At 38.7% G+C, this 21,826-nt stretch overlaps 1 protein-coding gene across 1 annotated transcript in view; it reads right to left on the minus strand.

Moving 5' to 3' along the window:
• Positions 1–21,125, minus strand: part of LOC129620814 (TIR domain-containing adapter molecule 2) — a 43,291-nt gene extending 22,166 nt beyond the window's left edge. The window contains exons 1-3 of the mRNA XM_055536542.1: positions 20,548–21,125; positions 15,490–15,735; positions 11,716–11,847 (exon numbers count right to left, since the gene is read on the minus strand). Of these exons, the coding sequence (XP_055392517.1) occupies positions 11,716–11,847; positions 15,490–15,735; positions 20,548–20,742 (573 nt within the window). The 5' untranslated portion in view covers positions 20,743–21,125. The remainder of the gene's footprint in view (positions 1–11,715; positions 11,848–15,489; positions 15,736–20,547) is intronic.
• Between the last annotated feature and the right edge of the window lie 701 nt (positions 21,126–21,826).

Here is a 21,826-nt window from a genome sequence, read left to right on the forward strand (position 1 = left end):
GGAAAGAGCAGTGTTGAGAGGAACACATAAATTATATAGAATGTAGAACATAGTGCAGCAGGCACATAGTATTACTAACGTGTTTACTGTTCAGTTCAGTTGCTCAGTTGTGTCTGACTCTGCCACCCCATGGACTGCAGCACGCCAGGCCTCCCTGTCCATCACCAACTCCCGGAGTTTACTCAAACTCATGTCCAGAGTCGGTGATGCCATCCAACCGTCTCATCCCCTTCTCTGGCCTTCAATCTTTCCCAGCATCAGGGTCTTTTCCAATGAGTCAGCTCTTCGCATCAGGCAGCCAAAGTACTGGAGTTTCAGCATCAGTCCTTCTGTGAATTTTCAGGACTGATTTCCTTTAGGATGGACTGGTTGGATCTCCTTGCAGTCCAAGGGACTCTCAAGAGTCTTCTCCAACACCACAATTCAAAAGCATCGATTTTTCAGCGCTCAGCTTTCCTTATAGTCCAACTCTCACATCCATACATGACCACTGGAAAAACCATAGCCTTGACTAGATGGACCTTTGTTGGCAAAGTAATGTCTCTGCTTTTGAATATGCTGTCTAGGTTGGTCATAAGTTTTCTTCCAAGAAGCAAGCATCTTTTAATTTCATGGCTGCAGTCACCATCTGCAGTGATTTTGGAGCCTGAGAAAATAAAGTCTGTCACTGTTTCCCCATCTACTTGCCATGAAGTGATGGGACCAGATGCCATGATCTTCGTTTTCTGAATGTTGAGCTTTAAGCCAACTTTTTCACTCTCCACCTTCACTTTCATCAAGAGGCTCTTTAGTTCTTCTTCACTTTCTGCCATAAGGGTGGTGTCATCTGCATATTTGAGGTTACTGATATTTCTCCCGGCAATCTTGAATCTAGCTTGTGCTTCTTCCAGCCCAGCGTTTCTCATGATGTACTCTGCATATAAGTTAAATAAGCAGGGTGACAATATACAGCCTTGACATACTCCTTTCCCTATCTGGAACCAGTCTGTTGTTCCATGTCCAGTTCTAACTGTTGCTTCCTGACCTGCATACAGATTTCTCAAGAGGCAGGTCAGGTGTTCCCATCTCTTAAAGAATTTTACAGTTTGCTGTGATCCACACAGTCAAAGGCTTTGGCATAGTCAATAAAGTAGATGTTTTTCTGGAACTCTCTTGCTTTTTCCATGATCCAGCAGATGTTGGGAATTTGATTTCTGGTTCCTCTCTGCCTCTTCTAAATGCAGCTTGAACATGTGGAAGTTCACAGTTCATGTACTCTTGAAGCCTGGCTTGGAGAATTTTGAGCATTACTTTACTAGCGTGTGAGATGAGTGCAGTTGTGCAGTAGTTTGAGCATTCTTTGGCATTGCCTTTCTTTGGGATTGGAATGAAAACTGACCTTTTCCAGTCCTGTGGCCACTGCTGAGTTTTCCAAATTTGCTGGCATATTGAGTGCAGCACTTTCACTTTGTTTGTTTACTATTACTACTTCTCAAAATGTGTTTTGAAAACACTTGCATCAGCATTCTGGGGAGGTGGCCAAGATTCAGTCCAGGTGTACTGAATCAAAGTCTTATGGTCATGGGAAAGAACCTGAGAAAGATGTTTTTTTACAAGTTGACTAGTGCTTCTTATACCACCAATATTTGAGAACTATTGTTTTTAGGTAAGATTTATAGTTTTCTGCTTGGAGTCTTTGTCCATGTGCCTTGTAGGTACAAACTATTGTATTTACTTCAGTATCCTCACTGCGGAGCAGATAGTAGGCAGTCAAACGTCTATTAAGTAACAGAAAGCTTTATTAAAGTCAGTCAACATCTAGCTCTGCAATTCCCACCATGCAGAATAAATTACAAATTAGGCTTGGAATTTAAACCTTTGCACTAATATAAAAAAGCTAAAATTACTCTTATAGAGCACTGATTCTTTAATAAAACTTTGTGAATCATAAACTCCCAAGAATGTGATAAACACTATAAACTCTCTTCAGAAGACTAAAGATATGTTAAAACTTGCAAATAATTTTAAGGGGTTTACCTCAAGTTAAAAAAAAAATCTCATATAAAAACTGACTTATAAAAACTCTCATGTAAAAACTTTCTTAAAACAAAACACTAGGTTCTTATTTATCACTGAATCCCTATTACTAGAAAAAAGGACAGATAGAGCATATTTGGCATTAAATAAATATTTGTTTAATGAATAAATGGGTCACTGGCCAAAGGATGTTATCATCTGGAACCCCTTGAGTCACCCAAGGGTGATGTACAATAGGGAATGAAAACACAGAGACTGTGTATCTTATTCATGACTTAGTTGTAACCTCGAACTTCTGTAAGTGGGAAATAAAAAAACAGGTCATTTGGACCAGTGTTTCCACTTAAGATGAAACATGAAGAAACACAATAAATACCTTAAGACGTAAGATAGAACTTACCCTGTCAAATTCAGGAAGTTTGTACCCTCACTCCAGGGTAGCGCCCTTGGGCTCTAGTCTAGAGCAACAGGTGTCTCACCTCTTTTGGTGGATACCAAACCCAACCTTTGTCTTTCCAACTCTTGTTGATGAAAATACAACTCTGCTTCTCAACTCATTTCTCTAGATTGGTAGCCACCCCATGGCAAGAGAGGCTTTACTATTAATATTTCCTGAACTCAAACTAGCCAACAAGAAAATCATAAAAAGCTGAAATCAATGAAACAGACATTAAATATATACCAAGGAAAACAATGGAAATAGTGCCTCTTGTATATATACAATGGAATATTACTCAGCCATAAGAAAGAATGAAATCTTGCCATGTGCGCAACTGGTAGATGGGATAAAGAAGTGAGTCAAACAGAGAAAGGCAAATACTGTACTTCACTTATATGTGGAATCCAAAAAACAAGTGAACAAACAAAACAGAAATAGGCATAGATACAGGTAATAAACAGGTGGTTGTCAGAGGGAAGAGGGGTGGAGGGATGAATGAAACAGGTGAGAGAAATTATGGGGCGCAAATTTCCATACAAAATAAATGAGTCTCTGGGATGAAGTGTAGTGTGGGGAATACAGTCAATAATAACAGAACATGTTTGTATGGTAAGAGCGGGCAGCTAGACTCATCATAATGACCATTTTGCAATGTATAGAAATACTGGATCACTATGCTGTGCACCAGGATTGGGCATAGTGCTGTAGGACAGCAACCAAACCATCTCATAGGAAGAGGTCAGATCTGTGGTCACCAGAGGCAGAGATGTTGTTCTCGGGGGGAAGGGGGTACTGAATGAAGGTGGGCAAAAGGCATAAACTACCAGTTAAGATAAATAAGCACTAAGAATGTAAAGTACATGATCAATATAATTAAGATTGCTGTATATTATACATGAAAGTTGCTAACAGAATTAAGAACTCATAAGAATTCTCATCACAAAAATTTTTTAAAAATTAAAAAAAATTTTTTATTATATATCTACAAGAGATGATGGATGTTCACTGAAATTGCTGTGGTAATCATCTCACAATGTATGTAAGTCAAATCATTCTGCTATACACCTTAAATTTATACAGTGCTGCATGTCAATTATATTCCAATAAAAAGGGGGGGGGGGAATACCAGCTCTTTGGATTAATAAAAAAAAAAAAAGTGATAAGCCTCTGGTAAGACTGGTCAAGTAAAAAAGAAGATACAAATATCTTACACAGTGGTATAAATTTGTATATTACATATAGCAGTATTAGGAATGAAAAGCAGGACATCCGTACAGATCTGGCATAAAATTTAAAAAGGAAGGAATAATATTGTGCTGATAAATTTGAAAATGTAGATGAAATGGACAGACTTTCAGGAATATTCCATTTATCAGTATTACATATTAATAGAAAGTCTTACTAATTAAAAAAAAAATGAAGTCGGCATCCCACAAAAACCACACCAGACTCCAACCAAGCAAACTTCACCTTAGATTTGTAGTAAAACATTTAAGGAAGAGTAATGTAAATCTTATAGAAGCTCCTCCAGAAACTAGGAAAAGAAATCCACTCTCTAACTTACTGTATATGGATATGTAATCTTGATAAACAAACCAAATCCAGTTATCAAAAACTAATATCACATCATGAACTAGACTTTACTTCAGAAGAAGGTTGGTTTAATAATAGGAAAGCAATTCTCTGACCACATAAAAAGAATAAAGAGAATAAAGGTGGCAAACAATCAGTTTCCTCAATAAATTCAGAGAAAAAGTTTTTGATAAAATTCAACAGCCTTTAGATCATAAAAAATTCTTTGCAAACTAAGAATAGAAGGGAAATCTCCCAACTTAGTAAAAATATCATAAACTGTCTATGGATACCTTGAAAGCATGCCTACAGAACAGAAACAAAACAAGAATGTCTGAAATGGCTTCTATTCAACATGGTAGTGGAGGTCTCTGCAAATGTAATTAGACAAGTAAAACAAAGAAAAGAAAGGTGTGAGAAACAGGAAGACAAATCTGTCGTCACTTGCAGATGATACAACTATATACAGAAAAGTCCAAAAGAATATACAAATTACAAGAATTGAGAAAAGAATTTAGCAAAGTGCTGAATAGAAGAATCAATCTGAAAGTTGTGTTTCCACATATCAGCAACAAATGAAAAATAAGCAATTTAAGGATTATAATAGCATGAAAAAATAAAAAAACAAGATTAACTTAACAAAAGTATACAGAACTCATCTATGAAGAAGATTACAAATCTTTATCAAAGGCTCTTCCAAAGAGGTTCATTCAATGGAAAATGCACTGTTCAAAAGAGGAAACTGTTCATACACTAAATATAATTTTTAATCAAAATTCTAACAGATTTTGTTTTGAAAATTTTATTTTGAAATTTGTGCAACTCTGAACTTTGTTTAAAAGTGTAAAGAACAGATTACAGCCAATATCTTAAAGAACAAGGTAGAAACATTTGTTTTACCAATATCAAGAACTGTTAAAGCTTTAGTAATTAAGATAGCATGTTACTGGTGTATGAACAAAATGTTAATCGAATAAAACAGAGCCCAGAAATAGACTCAGATAAACATGGGCACTTAACAGATGAAAGATTTGGCATGGCAAATCAACAGAAAGATGAGTTTTTAAGGGGTGCGGGAACGAACCTGTACACCTACCTTATCCCAAACACAAAATTCAATCCAAGTAGAAGACAAAACTATCGTATTTTAGAACATAGTACAGAAGATATTCATGACCTCAGGATAGAGAAATATTTCTTTAACAACACATTAAAACACCAACAAGATGGGAAAAGACTGGTGTATTTCATTAGAAGCAGAAAGATAAACACAAACTGTGATATGTTTTTTGAAGTAGTTATAACCAAAAGATTAATCTCCTGAATATATAAAGGAATCCCATTAATCAAGACATTCAGTTTTTTTAAATGGGCAAAATATCTGAACAAGGACTTCACAAAAGAGGAAATCCATCTGGTAGACAAACCTGTGAGGAAAAAAATAACCTCACAGAAGTATGAAGCAACAATGAGGTTTGACAGCAGTTTCTTTAAAAATATATACATGTATCTAGAAAAGTAACTGAAAAACATTAAAATGGATAACAGACTTCTGGGTGGGTTTTATTCCTCCAATCACTTCTCAAATTCTTTCTTCCTTTGGCTGCACCGGGTCTTAGCTGCCGCATGTGGGATCTAGTTTCCTGACCAGGGACTGAACCCGAGCCGGGCCCCCTGCGTGTGGAGCATGGAGTCTCAGCCACTGGACCGCCAGGGAAGCTCCTCTCAAACTCTTAAGTGTTGCTTTTACAGCATTACAAACCCAGGAGACTTTCTAAAGTTTTAAAAGTCTAACAGCACAAATGTGGAACTTTCCACTGTTACTGGTGAAAGCACTAATTGATACTATTGCTTTAAAAAGTTAGATTTAAGCAAACATTCCACTCCTAGATGTATCCTCAAGAAAGTCACTTAGTCGTGTCCAACTCTTTGTGACCCCATGGACTGTGTAGTCCATGGAATTCTCCAGGCCAGAATAGTGGAGTGGGTAGCCTTTCCCTTCTCCAGGGGATCTTCCCAACCCAGGGATCGAACTGGGGTCTCCTGCATTGCAGGTGGATTCTTTACCAGCTGAGCTATCAGGGAAGCCCTGATATTCTCAAGGGATGATATGTATGTGCAAACAGGACATAATATACAAAAATGTTCATAGTGGCTTTAGAACAGCAAAAATCTAGGAACAATCCAAATGCCATCACAGAAGAAAAGACCGTAACTTTAGTGTATTTATATGACGGACTACTACACAGTAATGAAACTACAGCTGTATGCATTAACATGGGTGACTTTGCCAAACAAAGTCACAAAGGAATATATGTAACATCTAATTTATTAAATAGAATTTAATATTCCATTAAACTTATTAATGTTTACTTTTGCCTGATTTTTTAGACATTTTTCAGGAATGTAGACATAAGTACTATTCAAAGTATGGTCCAGTGACCACACTGAACTGTTACTTGCTGATGAGGAGAGAAGCACATGAGTAAGCATGCACAGAAAGCAAGCATTCAGGCAGGCTGACAGCAATTTAATATTAACAAAATATTCAAACACATGATTTTGTATTTACTAATAAAAAACTGAGTTTGTGATTGGAAATTTTTTTAAAAGTTTGAGAAGAACAAACATACTTAACTAGTAAAAAGAAAAAAAATATTTTCATTACAAGCAAAACACTGGTTATTGCTAATGAAGAAATAGTCAGGAAAGGATACACAGAACCTTTTATGGTGTTGGCAATACTACATTTCTTAATCTGAGCATGGGTTATTGCGAGTGTGCTTTATTTCTCTTTAAGCTGTACATGTTTAATACCCTGTTTACAATTTTTAAAAGTTTTAAAACTTTGTTACAGACAATACCAATTCTTTAAAAATATATACATTAATCTGTAGAAAAACTGAAAGACATTTCTCAAATGAAATACATCAAAGTGGATGGTGGATTACTGGTCAATTTTACTCTCTGAACCACAATTTCTCAAATGAAATGCATCAAAGTGGATGGTAGATTACTGGTCAGTTTTACTCTGTGAACCACAATTTCTGAAATTCCTGTGTTCCCTTCTCTTTTTAAGGTAGTAGTGAGTGAGTGAAAGTCGCTCAGTCGTGTCCAACTCTTTGCGACCCCATGGACTTTACAGACCATGGTATTTTCCAGGCCAGAATACTGGAGTGGGTAGCCTTTCCCTTCTCCAGGGGATCTTCCCAACCCAGGGATCGAACCCAGGTCTCCCACATGGCAGGCGGATTCTTTACCAGCTGAGCCACAAGGTAGGAATAGTCACTAGTAATTACAGCACTAAAAACAGATTATGCCAGACCCTGTGTTATTTCCAGATTTCACCAAACATCCTAATAATGCTAGCTTGTGGATAAAATGGAGAAATGCAGACTGAAAATTAGCACATATTGTGGTTTAGGGATAACACCCCTGTATTTTCCTCCAGAATTTGGAAACAACCAAGATGGAGAAGTTATTCAGGAGATCACCTTTACTAGTAACAACATATTTTTTGATCTGTACCAATAAATAGACATCCCTGATTTACAGATTGATTCACTCAACTGCTGGCCCAGCTAAACCATGCTCCCTCCCGACTCTGGAAGAGGACAAAGCAAAATGCCGTGAGGAGTATGTCTTTTGATCTGTGTATTTTGTTGCTCCTTTAGCACCCTGTAGGTATCTTAAAAACCAAGTTCTTTCTGCTTCATGACTTAGTTAACATTAGTTCCTTATATAGCTATCTCATCTCTCCCAACTGTTATGTTCCTGGAGGTCAGATTATCTTACTCATTTTTGAAACTCTTAGCAGATTATTATGTACATGATGGACTTCTGTATTTGTTACATATTATTTAAGAGCCGTATGAGCTTCAGTTACAGTAAGAACTTTAGATCAAGAGATTAAATTGGACCAATGACAAAAACACAGCTATTATTTATTAAACACTTGTATATGACAGGCATGGAGCCTAAATGCTTTATAATAAATATCTCATTATATTCTCATTGTAGTAGAAATAACCTTAATAACAAATGAAGAAACAGAAATATATGGAGTTAACAAGATCATTTGTATGAGATCACCCAATCATGATCTGATCTTGGCTATAACTCCAAAACCAAAGCACTGAACCACTTCTGAGGAATATTGCTAAGCCTTCGGAGATCACTTTTCAGTGGTATTTATAGGTACTACCACATTGTGGTTGAGAAAGAGGGGTCTGGAACCACAGTGCCATGGCTCATATAGTTTGCTAATTACTGATATACAGGTGGGTTTCTTAACCTCCATTTCCTCATCTGTAAAATGGGAATAATATCCTTACTTCAGAGGATTATTGCAAAGATGCAATGGGTCAACACAAATAAAATACTGATGGTTAACCTGTATTACTGTTACTTATCTGCTACTTTTGTAGACTTGTGCCTAGGAGCCAGTGTCCCCCATGACATTATAAAGGGGGAACAACATTGAGAAAACAATATTATACAACCAAATGTTACCTTACCTAAAAACTAAGAAGCTTTTTAGGGAATTGAAGGCTAAACTTCCTTTCCCCCCAACTTTCAGTAAGAAAACCAAAAAGAAGGCTAATAAGTGAGGTGATTAGAGGTTGTATTCCTCTTCTTTAACTTACTCAGTCCCTAAGATGTTCCAATGAAATATGAAATAAATTATCACTCTCTTGCTACAAAACTGCACTCCAAGGTCTAAGTTGATAAGGAGCTTTAAAAAGACTTAAATCTTGACAGAAATAAGTGAAGTCAGTTTGTTGAAAGATTTTTTTTTTTTTATTCTACAAGAATTGATTGGTACAATCCTGCAGAACCAACATGTGTCATTTAGACAAATTTTTCTTTCCAAAAGTAAATGAAAACGCCCTCTAAATAATTTATATATCAATTTGTTTAATTTTTGAAAACAATAGTCAATAGGGTCTGCTTTGTCCTATTTAACCATGTTACACATTTACAAACTGAAGCAAAACTGGATAGTAGAGATTTAAAGGAAATCTTTAAAAGAACTTAAAGCAATTTTAATTGCTTTTCAGTCCACTGTGTTTTCAAAGTTGATTATCATCAAGCCAGGATGAAAGCTGTGAACCCCAGACCATCTGCTTCTTTAATAAAAAGAATGTTTAGATTATTAGCAAAGTAATATCTTTAAATGTTATCTTCACACAGTTGGAATTTTAGTATAAACTTGCATATCAAGTCCCTTTCCATTATTTATTCTACTTTAAAAATATATACAGCTAATGATGTTTAAATGATGTTTAAATAAGTATTCTGAGCCGTGTGTCCAAATATAAACATCTGAGAAATTCAAACTGCAGCAACAAGTTATGAAAGGATTAAAGATAAAAGATGAGCTACAAATTACATAGGAGAAGGAAAAGTTCTACTTAATATTCATATCCAGGTAGATATGTATTTTCTAATTTTTATATACATACCTAGTTGAATACTGACAAGCCACCAAACTTTAACCAGTTACAGACTAGACTAAGTCAGTACTATTTTCTACAACAGGTAACAGTGGTGATTTAAAACTTTTTAATATACCTCAATAGTTTTATCACAAGTTATCTGTGGTAATAGTCTTTAAATATCATGAAGTTTAGATAGGTACAGATTAAATAACTATTATCTATGCCAAATCTGGCAGTTTGATGATACCCAACTCTGCTTAATTATGGTGTAACTATCTGAACACAAGAGCAGGCAGGCAACCTGAAAAGGACATTCAACATACTCTCAGGTTTATCACTTTAACAGTACTGTTTAAAATCTGCAACTCTAAATACAGAGGGACGCTTAAAAAGCTGCAGGACAAGATCCCAAAGAAGAGAAATCTGTTAAATCTTAAACTTCAGTTCTTAATCCATTGATAAATATTGTTGAAGGAGTAGCTATTTGGTCTTCAAACATTTTAGAATTAAAGGGTTGAAAGTATGTTCATCCTTTGCTACACTGTAGCATTTTAAATTAGCAAGCAGGACAACCTGAATTCATCTTGCTCTTACATGCAGAAGTGTATGTGCATTTTAAGACAACTTAGAATTAGGAGCTAACTTTTAGTTGGTGGAGGTTAAGTGACTAAAATTGCTGTCCAATCAGTATTCTGTAGTACCACATACCAAAGCCCTAAAAACATGCCAGTCATGTTCAGTACTCATTACTTCTAGGTGGGGGAGAGAAACATGGCAAAAAGCAGTCGTAATTTTTTTTTTTTAAACAGCGTTAAGAGCTTTAAACACAATTTTGCATCATCTTGTATTCTATCCTAGAATACCTGGAACAAAATCTTATTTGAGTCAGCTCAATTTATGCAAGTTATAAAATACAAACACAAACTAAATCCTATAGTGTACAGAAAATGCACTATTTAATACTCATTAAATGCAGTACAATCAATGAAGATTATCAAATAAGAAACACACACAGCATTCTAAATTTTTAAATCATCTTAGGGCTGCTAAATCAGAGATTGTACAAATTATATGTGCAAGACAAAAAAACAAACAAAAAAAACCCAAAAAACAAAGAAGAAAAAGAAAGAAAAAAACCAAAGAAACTCACTTTTCAGTGCATCACACCCACTGGAATAAAACGTATGGTGGCACCGTTACACTTTCACTTTTATATTAACAACTGTCAATTAAAGCTAGGAGTGACTCCCAACATTAAAGCCACATTACAGCAAGAATTAGCCAATTCAATGTTTAATGAAACAGATCACCTTTTTTCTTTGTAAAAGTACTGAAAATGTAATGTGTGCTGACAACTCACTAAAAGTTTTTTCATGTCATTTGCTCCCCATTGTAGTGTCTTATTCTGTGATTATTCTACCTGTTAACAACAGTCTGATTTTTAAGGTCTCTGTAAACTCTGTTACTGAAACATACTAGTTCCTGTGTGTAAGAATGTCTTTATGAAAAAAAAATAACATATCTGGTCATAGATCATAGAATAAACCCAAACAACAAAAATGACATTTTCCAAGCTACTGAGAAATAAATTAAACCATGATGTGTCAATTTAAAATTATATCAATATTAACTAATATTTCTATGGTAGATTTTTTTCCTCATAAAATTAAACAATGCAGAATAGGGCTTGGGTTACAGTTAATCACATTTGGTTTTCTTAAAAACAAAACTTTATTTACCATAAACAACTAAAAAGTAATTTTCTTCCTCCACAACACATCAACATTAAATTGAAGGCTTCGTTTAAAATATCCACTGCTTACAAGAAAAGTACTTTTAAAAGGATAAGAGGAATCAAAATTACCAAAGGTTAGCGTGTGAGGAGTAGATAGTAACAACCCAGAAAAGTGTAAATCATTGTGTTGAATATTTATGAATAGCCCAAAACAAGTCCCAAAGTTTTTCTACCTTTACAAATAAAAAAAAGGTGTCCTTTCCACAGCTTGGGATACGCATTGTACACCCACCCCCAACAAGTGTATGAGTAAGGTTCTAAAAATGTTGCCATATTAAGTTCTTCGGTACCTAAAATTAATTGGAGGACAGCAATATTACAGCGGCAATGGTGTATCAATTCTCAAATTACGATCCAACACGAGTTGTTGTGGTTCTTTTATCGGAGAAGAAGCTTTTCAAAAGAAATACCTGCCCTATGCTAACCACCAGGAGAATGAGGGCTTCTCCTACTGACCAGTAGGCCACTCTTGTATTTAGATCCTCAGCTCGGCTTCGGCCTTGAGCTTCTCTCAATCGGAAGTGAGTCTGATAGTCAATGACAGATTTCAGAGCTTCATGAATTGAAACACAGGCAGATTCCATCTAAAGAGAAAGAGTTTCAGTTAGTAGGTTTCATACTTTCTGTACAATCCATCTAGCATATCCATCGTTTCTTTCACTGTGATCCCAAGTCCTCATGTGACTAACATGCCACTGAACTGGCCCTCGTTCACTCACTCATTCATGTCAGTGGTCCTGGCAGAGCAACCCTTTCACTTGCTCCACTAGGATGACTGGCAGCCGCTTGCCCCAAACTGGAGCGTTGCAGCTGCGGCATCTGTAAGGTGGCGGGTGGAACACCAAGCGAACAGTAGAAGAAACACTAAGCAGTGAAGGCTGGTGGCGACAGAATTGAAGGCCAGATTCTCCAAGAGGAAGAATTCGGAGGAAGAGAATGACACGTCAGTAAATCTGACCAATAATATGCATATGAGTCAAAGTCCAAATATAGCAAAAATGAGCAAAACATGGCATGAACGTAGACTGTCAAAGTCATTTCAAGTATCTTAAACAGCTGAAACTTCAAAGTGGGAATTTTTTCCCCCACATTGACCACTTTGCTAAGTAAGTTTCTCCCTCATTTCAGTCAACAAAAACAATATATACATTCTCAATGGGACGTCAGTCTTATTTTCACTGTGAGCCAGTGGGCCTTCATCTGATGACATCTTACCTTTTTCTACATTACACTATTTGCTTGAGAAGGGTTAAGAGTCTAATTTTTCTGGTTGTTGTATACAAACAACCAGTTTAATATTTTTCTACTGCTGAAAATTTAATCCTGGTAGTGAGATACAGGTTTTATTATATTATACTTATTTTATATCACAAACCACATATTAGGAGTTTAAAAAAAATGAGTTTGTTGTGATTTTAATAATAGATATTAGAAAATAATTTAAGTTCTACCAAAATAAGTAGAAAAGGAATAGTTACAAAAATATTTCAGAGAAAGTTTCTTTAAAAAGTATGAGAAATTAGGAGGTCTACAAATTAAATTTACCGATTAGAATACTCAAACATTTTTGCTTGTTTTTTTTTGGTTTCTAGGAATGGAAGATCACCATGTACTAAAATGAATGATTTATAAGTTTTAGTAAGAGGTAGACAGGTGCTTCTAGCATTTCTTTGCTTTCCATGTATCTCAAAATGATGAACAGTCTAAGAATTCTTCCTCTGAAAAGTATGTATAAAAACAAGGATTTGACACAAGTTCAGAGCATTCAAGGGATTCTTGAAGCATGACAAAGGGGCACAGGTTAAGAATTACTGAACTAGAGAAAATCACAGAAATTAAAGAACTACTTACGTGGATTCATACAATTTTTGAGGTAGTTTTTTTTTTTTTTTTTTCATTTTACCTTCAAAGTGGAAATGTTCTCATGTCTTCAAAAGTATAGCAACTAGTATGATGAACCCCATGTCAATCCCATTCCAATTATTTTAAAGTATATCTCACATATTTTACCATTTCAGCTATACTTCTACATATTTATTTCTGAAAGGTAACAATTTAAAAAACATAATCCCAGTAGCCCTGTAACAGAGAGTAACAATAACTCCTTAAAAGTGATGAGATATAAAGCTAGTGGAAAGCCCTGACCATCTAGTGTTAGTACTCGGCGCTTTCAGTGCCTTGCCCCGGGTTTGATCCCTGGGAGGAAACTAAGATCCCGCAAGTCACATGGCATGGCCCAGAGGAAAAAGGCAGGCAGACTATGTTCAGATTTCCCCAAACACCTCAGCAAAGTTTCCAAATCAGAAGGCAAACAAGGTCAATATAATCATTTAGCTGATATGTCTTTCAAGTCTTCTTTAATCTTTAGGTTTTCTTCCTGTTTTTTTACCCTCTTCCCATCTACTTGTCAGAGAAGGCACCCCACTCCAGTACTCGTGCCTGGAAAATCCCATGGACAGAGGAGCCTGGTAGGCTGCAGTCCATGGGGTTGCGAAGAGTCGGACACAACTGAGTGACTTCACTTTCCCTTTTCACTTTCATGCACTGGAGAAGGAAATGGCAACCCACTCTAGTGTTCTTGCCTGGACAATCCCAGGGACAGGGAAGCCTGGTGGGCTGCCATCTATGGGGTCACACAGAGTCGGACACGACTGAAGCGACTTAGTAGCAGCAGCATCTACTTGTTGAAAATTCAACTGGGTCCTCTGTCCATCAGCATTTCCCACTTGCTGGATTTTGTTGATTATTCCCCTGGTGTTCCTTTATCCTCTGTATTTCTTATAAATTATGGTTGGAGCCACAGACTTCATGGGATTCAGTTATAATATTCTGAATGGGAATACCACACAGGCAATGTAATGGACTTATTGCATTTTATCAGAAGACATGCTAATATCTAGTTATCTCTGCATTTGTAAATGATGATTAGATTTAGGGGATATCAGATCTATCTGTTACAAAATTCCCCACCAGCCTTTATATACAAACACCATTAGACTATAGTCATTCTATTTATTAATGGTGAAAAAAATGGTGATGTAGCAAAACAATACCATTTATTTGGCCATTTCTCAGCTGGTAATTTTTTTAAACTCTATTGCATGAACAGCTGCTTTATAGGAGACTTTTTAAAAGTGGAAAAATGGAAATAAGAAGAGCTTTAAAATATGATACAAATAAAGGAGGTTAAGTGATCCTAAAAGCATTTATCTACTTAGGTTTTTAAAGCAAGCTATCGTATTATACAAATTAAAACTGATGAAGGTTGAGTTATGAACAATGGCCCCCCACAAAACCTTTTTACAAAGTGCTATTCACACATGATGCTAAAATAAAAAGAACATTACTAAAAATAAGAACATCTGAACACATCTTATGAACACATCTTATTAATGTTTATAACAGGTTTATGAATTAAGGCTTTAACACACTCTTAAAAAGTGCCTCTATCACTATGTGACCTTGGTCAAGAGACCACCTGAAACCTGGAAACAAGGAAATCCAATTTAAGGTTTTAATAGGAAAGTGGTAAATAATTCTTTTGGAAACCAAACTATCTTTTAGACATACTCTAAGCTCATATTGTATTTGAACTAGAAATAAAATAACCCTTCTCATCACCTGAGCAGTATTTGTTCACTGACTCTAAATTTCTCTTGCTATCTTTCTCTCATTAAGCTCTTCTTCAAAATAAAACCCAATTTAGCTACCTTAACTATTTTTGGTTTTTGTTAGATGACTTACTAGTAATCTTTACTATTTAACCTTCAGTTACAGCAAAAGTTATTGTAACAGCAGTCTGCATAACACTAAATACTTGTATAAAAGTGTGTGTATGCAAATATATACATATGTATATATTAATTAATTATGGCATCACGTAACTTAACTTCCCCTGCTAAGTTACAGTAGCAACATTCCTCCATGAATTTCAGAAAATGCTTCAGAATGCTGGAGCACTGTTTAGGCCTTTAAACTTCCTTTGTCAATGATGTTTCTACCAAAGTGATCCTCCTATTTTAATGTCCATTTTCTTTTCATAAAATACTTTAACACTGGTCTTCACTAAAAAAGTCTGAAGTTCTCTGTGAAATGCCTAATATACTGTAAGAGTTAAGATAGGTCTTAAAGATTGTGTTAAAGTCACAAGGTTTGGTGTTTCATCAATGAGTTAATGCATATTAAATTATGCCCTTTCCCCCCTTTAAACATATGACTTTTATTACCTGGGTAAGAGCACTGACTCGGTTCTCACTAGGAAACAAAGGTGGGTCTTCTCCAACTTGAAAATCAAAATATACAGTTTTATGTGTGAAAGTAGAAAATTCATTGCTAAAGCAAAACTTGTATGTCCCGTTTTTGGAGGCTGTGAAGGTGTAACTATCATACTGTTTCTTCATCTCCTTGTACAGCACATTACCATCAGGATCTTCTAGTCGACAATCTACATCATAGTGACCACCAGTAATAACCTACAAGAGAGAAAAAACAAGCAAAAAATGAAGAGATCACTGCAAGGAACAAGGCTGAGAAATTAGTCAGGTTTCCTGTTAAAATGGCTGTAAGGTTTTTAAAACAATCACAGGCAATTTTATGTTTCTTGATTTCTACCAGTGAATGGGTCCTGGGAGGCAGATTTCAGTTCAGCTAAAGCTTTACAGAGACTGAACACACTTCCTCACGACAGGAGAGAGGGAGTGAACCAACACGCCAGAAGACGGCTCCTATATCACTTAATTCTCCCACAACCCTCCAAGAGGGCATTTCCCCCTCAGTTTACAAACTAAGAACCTGAGTTAAAATAAGTAATCTACTCAAGATTATTCAGCTCCTAAGAGGCTGATGCCAAATGTATACCCTTGACCCTGAGCTAACTGCCATGCAGTACTTTCCTTCCCCAAATCTCCTCTCCTAGTCTCCCACCAGCATGATCCAAGCACTCACAGACCGTTCAGTGAAGCAGAAAAGTAGGCCAGTCTTTAGCCCAACACCCCATGCTATTATACTTATAGAACTGAAATTCATTTTACTGCCAAATTACAAACAGGCTGTGTTTCTTAAGTCCTTTTACAGGTCAGTTATATGGAATTTGATGCATACTTTGTTTTGAATTGCATTTTGAAGAGAACTAACTTGTGGGTTGTTCTAAGAGTATATCATTATTATCAACTTGTTTCCAAGAGAAGCATAAAAGATTAAACTGCATTGCTTAAACACATGTGATTAAAGGAAAACCAAAACAGAACAAGGCAAAGGCAGATAAACCTTTTGTTCATCTGCAAAGTCTGTATTGAACAGGGAAGCAGATGAAAGGAAAGCAGAGGCAGGTGGAACGCTTCTGAAGAGGACTCTGGAACTATTTTCAAGGGATTATGCTTATTCAGCATAAGCATATCTGAGCCGTCACAATCTGAGCCATCTGAATTACACAAGTGAAGACAGAAAGAGGTTTTTCCTGAGGTACCTGGACAAGTATAAGAGAGGAAAAAAGCAAAGGAGTAAAGAGGAGCAAAAACTGAGAAGAGGGAGAGGAGACAGGAGAAGAATCACAGGGTGCCTGATCCACCTGAGGAGGACGCAATGAGGAGACACTGGGTAGAGGATTCCCAACCACCCTTATTGTACTGGTATTTTCAAGCTTGCCTTCTGGTCTAGCATAATATTGACATTCTAGATTTGTAGAACAGAGAGATCAAACTTTGGACTTCAAAGAACATTGGTTACTTACGTGACCTTTGTCACTAAAGAGATATGAATAACTGAACTATGTTATAAGATCATTTCGATAATTAAATGAAATATAACTGGGCATTTAGGAAATTGTAAAACAGGCAAATATTAACATATACATATAACATCTGACACAAAAATGATGTCTTATCAATTGGGTATTCCCCTTTTCACCAAAAGTGAACAACCTTTCTTCTAGGTGAAATACTGACTGCATTTTACAGACCCAATTATTCATACTTAACACCATAGTATTTTAAATAATCAAAACATACATCCAAACAAAAAACAAAACCCAAACTGATCATCCTGCCACTTTTCTTCTACCAAACTTTAAAACAAATAATCTTACTTCAGATAAAGGTTGTTGTTATTGTTTAGTAGCTAAGTCATGTCCAACTCTTCGCGACCCCATGGACCGTAGCCTGCCAGGCTCCTCTGTCCACAGGATTTCCCAGGTAAGAATACTGGAGTGGGTTGCCATTTCCTTCTCCAGGGGATTTTCGCAACCCAGGGATTGAACCCACATCGCTTGCATCTCCTGCACTGGCAGGCGGATTCTTTACCACTGAGCCACCGGGGGCTAACAATCTGCCTGATCACGTAAGAAAGAAACTGGAGATCATTTTGAATGATGTGTCCCTACCTGCCCAGTTAGTCACAGAATCTCAATATTATTGCTTCTCTCAAATTCACTCCATCTCTCCTGTTCCCGATCCACAGTCCAGACAGGATTACTGCCACAGTTTCCTAAAAGGTCTTCCCAGAACCCAGTCTCTCCTCTCTCATCCAGGGTTTTGTAACCTCGGTTGGATTATTTGGGGTGAGCAGTCTTTGCTGTAGGGGCTGCACTGCCCTGTGCCCTGAAGCACGTTTAGCAGCATCTGCACTAGATGATAGTAACACCTCCCTCCCTGCGTGTCCTAAAACCTTCTGAAAACTCCTGTGGCCTACAGAAAAACCCAAACCTGTCATCAACAGCACACTACTCCCTAGCACTTCCTCAAGGAAGTCTCAGCACCTTTTCTACCCTTTCTCACTGTGTTCCAAAAACACCAGAATGCCAGAATTCTCTGAACAAGTCTCTGCACTAACAGTGACAGGTAACACAGGGTCTGCTTGCTAAAGAATCACAGGACCCAAAATGATTATGCTTACAAATCTACAGTTGATTAGAGGAAGAGATGACAGTACCAAACATCATAGCCAAAAGCTGTCTCACGGCAAGAGGACACAAGAGGTCAGGTCCCGGCTTCCCGTCCTCACTCTGTGAGGATGAGGCCAGAGGAAACCCTCTTGGATCAGGAACCACCCAGGTGTACAGGAAACACCATGGAACTAGTGAGCCCAAAACAGGAGTCTTGACTGGGTTTTTTATATTTTGCTGTTCACACAGGCATATTTCTGCCATGTAACTATTCTCAGTAGCAGACTCTCAGGGGACTCACATTGAGCATGTACAAATCATCAGTCTCACTGTTATCAAGGAACAACGCAGACAAACTGGTATAAATCACCCCTAAAGTCCTCAGATCCACAGTTACAAAGCAACACTGCTACTCAGTATATTTCAGTGCCGACGCAGGCTAATTTTCAGGCTTGCTGGAATTAAGTCTCACAAACGTAACATATCTGCTGAGGAAGTCCTTTTCCCCTCTGCCACTTTTAGAGCAACTATTATTTCTCCCTCCAGACTCAGCTCACACAGCAGACCCTCCGCTAAGTTTCCCCTGATGATTCTCTATCTTCAGCCAGCACAACACTAGGGGTGTAGTTTCATTACTGCACTTAACATTAGGTGACTGTGTGACTATGTCAGGTCCCTGAGGGCAAGGTCAGCCTCATTTATCTTTCAGAGGTAGTACAATGGTTAAGAACCTAACCTAGAGCTGCATACTAATTCTGCTACTGCTACAGTTTGTGACCTTGGGTATCACTGGTAAATGAGTAATAAAAACTAAACCCATCTCATATCGGGTTGTCCAGGGAATTAAATAATACACCTGAAATGCTTGGTACACTGTCTGCCACACAACAGATGCTGACTTTTTAGCCTGTAACAGTACTCTCACCACCAGGCACAGCATCTGCATACAGAAGTCAAGAAATATTTAAGTTCAAAGAAATAAGCTTTTCACTGACACTTTATATTACAATTCTTGCCATCACCTTTTCTGTCCTCATGAAGTTAAGCAAGCTAGAGTCATCCTTGGCCTCCCTCACTCACTGTAGCCAAATTATCACCAACTTCTGTGGATTTTACATAGAGTATCTCCCATCCTTTCACCTTTCCCTTTCCTTCTCCCTGCTGCTACCACCCTAGCCTCAGCCTGAATCGCTACAACAGCCTCCTAATCAGTCTTTCACTGATGTATCTACTTGGCAGCTCTCCACAACACGCTCTCTACCTGCTCAGGTTAACATCCCTACAGCTACCCAGAAAACTCAGAACTTGCCACTGCACTGCTTACAACCCAGGATAGCTTCTCATCCTCTCAGGAAAAACTAAAATCCTTAACTCGACCAGCTGGGCACTACATAGTCTGGCCCCTGCTGACCTCCCTTCTTCTGGCTCCTTATTCCCAGCTGTAGTATTTCTTCAGATTTCTAGTCATAATTACCACAGTTCTTCAAATTCCCAGTCACTGTTTCCATAATGACCCTGCAAAGTCCATTCCCTCTTTCTCCTCACCAAAGCATTTATAACTTATCCTTTACAGTTCGGTATCAAATCGCTTCCTAAAGAAGCCAAGAGATCCCAAAGACCAGAACGTTTATCACCTAATTCTCTGCTCTTAAAGCACAATTTTATAGAATGAACTCGTACTAATTAAGAAAAGAAAGTAGGATGGGTAGAGAATCAAGAATGATGGCAGCGATCCTATCTGTTTTCTTCACTTCTGTTACCAGCAGCAGCACTTAGTACTCAATAGCTGTTCAAACATGTTAAGTCTATCATCAAAAAAAAAAAAGAAACAGAGTAAAGAATGTTCTAACCAAGTTAAGAAATTACATCTGTTAAATAAGCACTTTTATATAATCCCAAGATGAAAAAGTGTCTTTCACTGATCACAGCAATTCCTTCTACAAAACGTCTGGCAGATGGTCACCTGGTCTGGAACAGAGCTCTTCCAACGACAGGGACATTAACCAATAGTCCTAACATCCATGGAAAAACTGAAAAGCAATGGAGGCAGATACTGGCAGCACTTGAAATACGATGAAAGTGGAGGTGTGGTTTAGAGAGCGGCGAAGTGACGTAGGGCACTATAGAACAGGAGTAATTTTTTTTTTTAACTCTTAAAAGGAAGAAAGTTCAAAATGAAGGACATTAGAGAATGGATGGAAAAGTCACACACACAGGAAGCATTTCTGGAATTCATGTATCTTAATATCTGTTCTTAACTATCTAACGCACAAGGTTTCAGAAAGGAAAGCCAAATGGCCTGCATTGGCTACCTAGATGTGATTCCTGAAATCAGACAAAGAATGAGAAAACGGTCTCGACCCTGGAACCGCGAGCTGGGGCCGGCAACTGCCTGAGCCCGTAGTACCTGGAACTCGAGGGTGCACTTGGTGCCCTGCGTGATGTCCTCGTAGAAACACTGCTTGGCATTGTCGGGCAGCTCGAAGGTGATCTCGGAGGCGCCGCCGGGGCCCGGCACCAGGAACAGCAGCAGCACGAGCAGCCTGCAGCCCCAACGGCCCGCGGCGGCCGCCCAGCGCGGCGCGGACCCCAGCCGGGGCATGCCGAGGCGGCGGCCTCAACGGAGCTGCGGAGACGCGGGGTCAGGTCTGCACGAACTCGCCGCGGCGCGGCAGGCCTCGGCCCGGGCGGCGCCACCAAGACGCACCGCCGCGTGGCTCCGAGCCCCGGAGAGAGTCAAAATGCGGAGTCAGTCCCTGGGTACGGCGTAAAGTATTGAGGTACCCGGGCCCAGAGGCCAGAACGACCCGAGGAGCGGAAACAGGGCCGGCAAAGAACAGGCGGAAAAGGCCTGAGACGGCCGGAAGCGGGGACTAGAGATCGGGGGAGATGAGGCGGGGCCTGGGGCGCCCGCTCCCGTGACCCGGATGTGCTCGCCCCGGCCGCGGGGAGAGGCGTTGGAGTGCGTACGTGGAAGCTCGCGAGGCGCCAGCTCTGCTCCGGCCAACTCCGGGCTGAGAGGCCGGGCCTGCGTGGCGTGCGTGGCGGGGCGGGCCCGGAGAGAGGGCGTGGCCGGCGGTAGGCGTTACCTGCTGGGGAGTGCTTCTGCAACCGCTGAGCGCCCGGGGAGCCGGGCGGGAGCGAGGAAGGGGTCTCCGGGCCGGAGCGAGGAAGGGGTCTCCGGGCGGGAGCGAGAAAGGGGTCTCCTGGCCGTTAGGGGCTTATCCCCTGAAGAAGAGCGCTCCGTGATTTCCGGAGAGTTTTCCTGTAAATAATAACAAATTTGAGGGGAAGGAGCTTTGCTGGGAGCGCGAATTCTCTGACCACAAGACTGCAGGAGTTCTAATCCCTACTCTGTTATTTATTAGCTGCTTGACCTTAAACTATCTGCTTAAGCTCTCTTTTAGTCTTTGAAACTGTAAAATGAGGATAATAATAGTACTTAACCCAGATGGTTACCATTTGAAAAATGCTGTATAAGAGTCTTGTCATATAATAAGCAACATATAATAAGCACATAGGTAGGAACCAGGCAGGAAAGAGGGGCTTATGGAGAGGGGGATGGAGAGATGTAGGATCTTTAATGGCCTTGGGTGCCCAAAGCCTCTGCAGGGGAAAAGGAGCCCCTAGGAAATGAGATTTGGGGGAGACTGTACTTTTCTGAGAAAAAGTGAAAGGGGGCAGGA

The sequence above is a fragment of the Bubalus kerabau genome, chromosome 10, assembly GCF_029407905.1.
Source record: "Bubalus kerabau isolate K-KA32 ecotype Philippines breed swamp buffalo chromosome 10, PCC_UOA_SB_1v2, whole genome shotgun sequence".
NCBI classification, from domain to species: domain Eukaryota; kingdom Metazoa; phylum Chordata; class Mammalia; order Artiodactyla; family Bovidae; genus Bubalus; species Bubalus kerabau.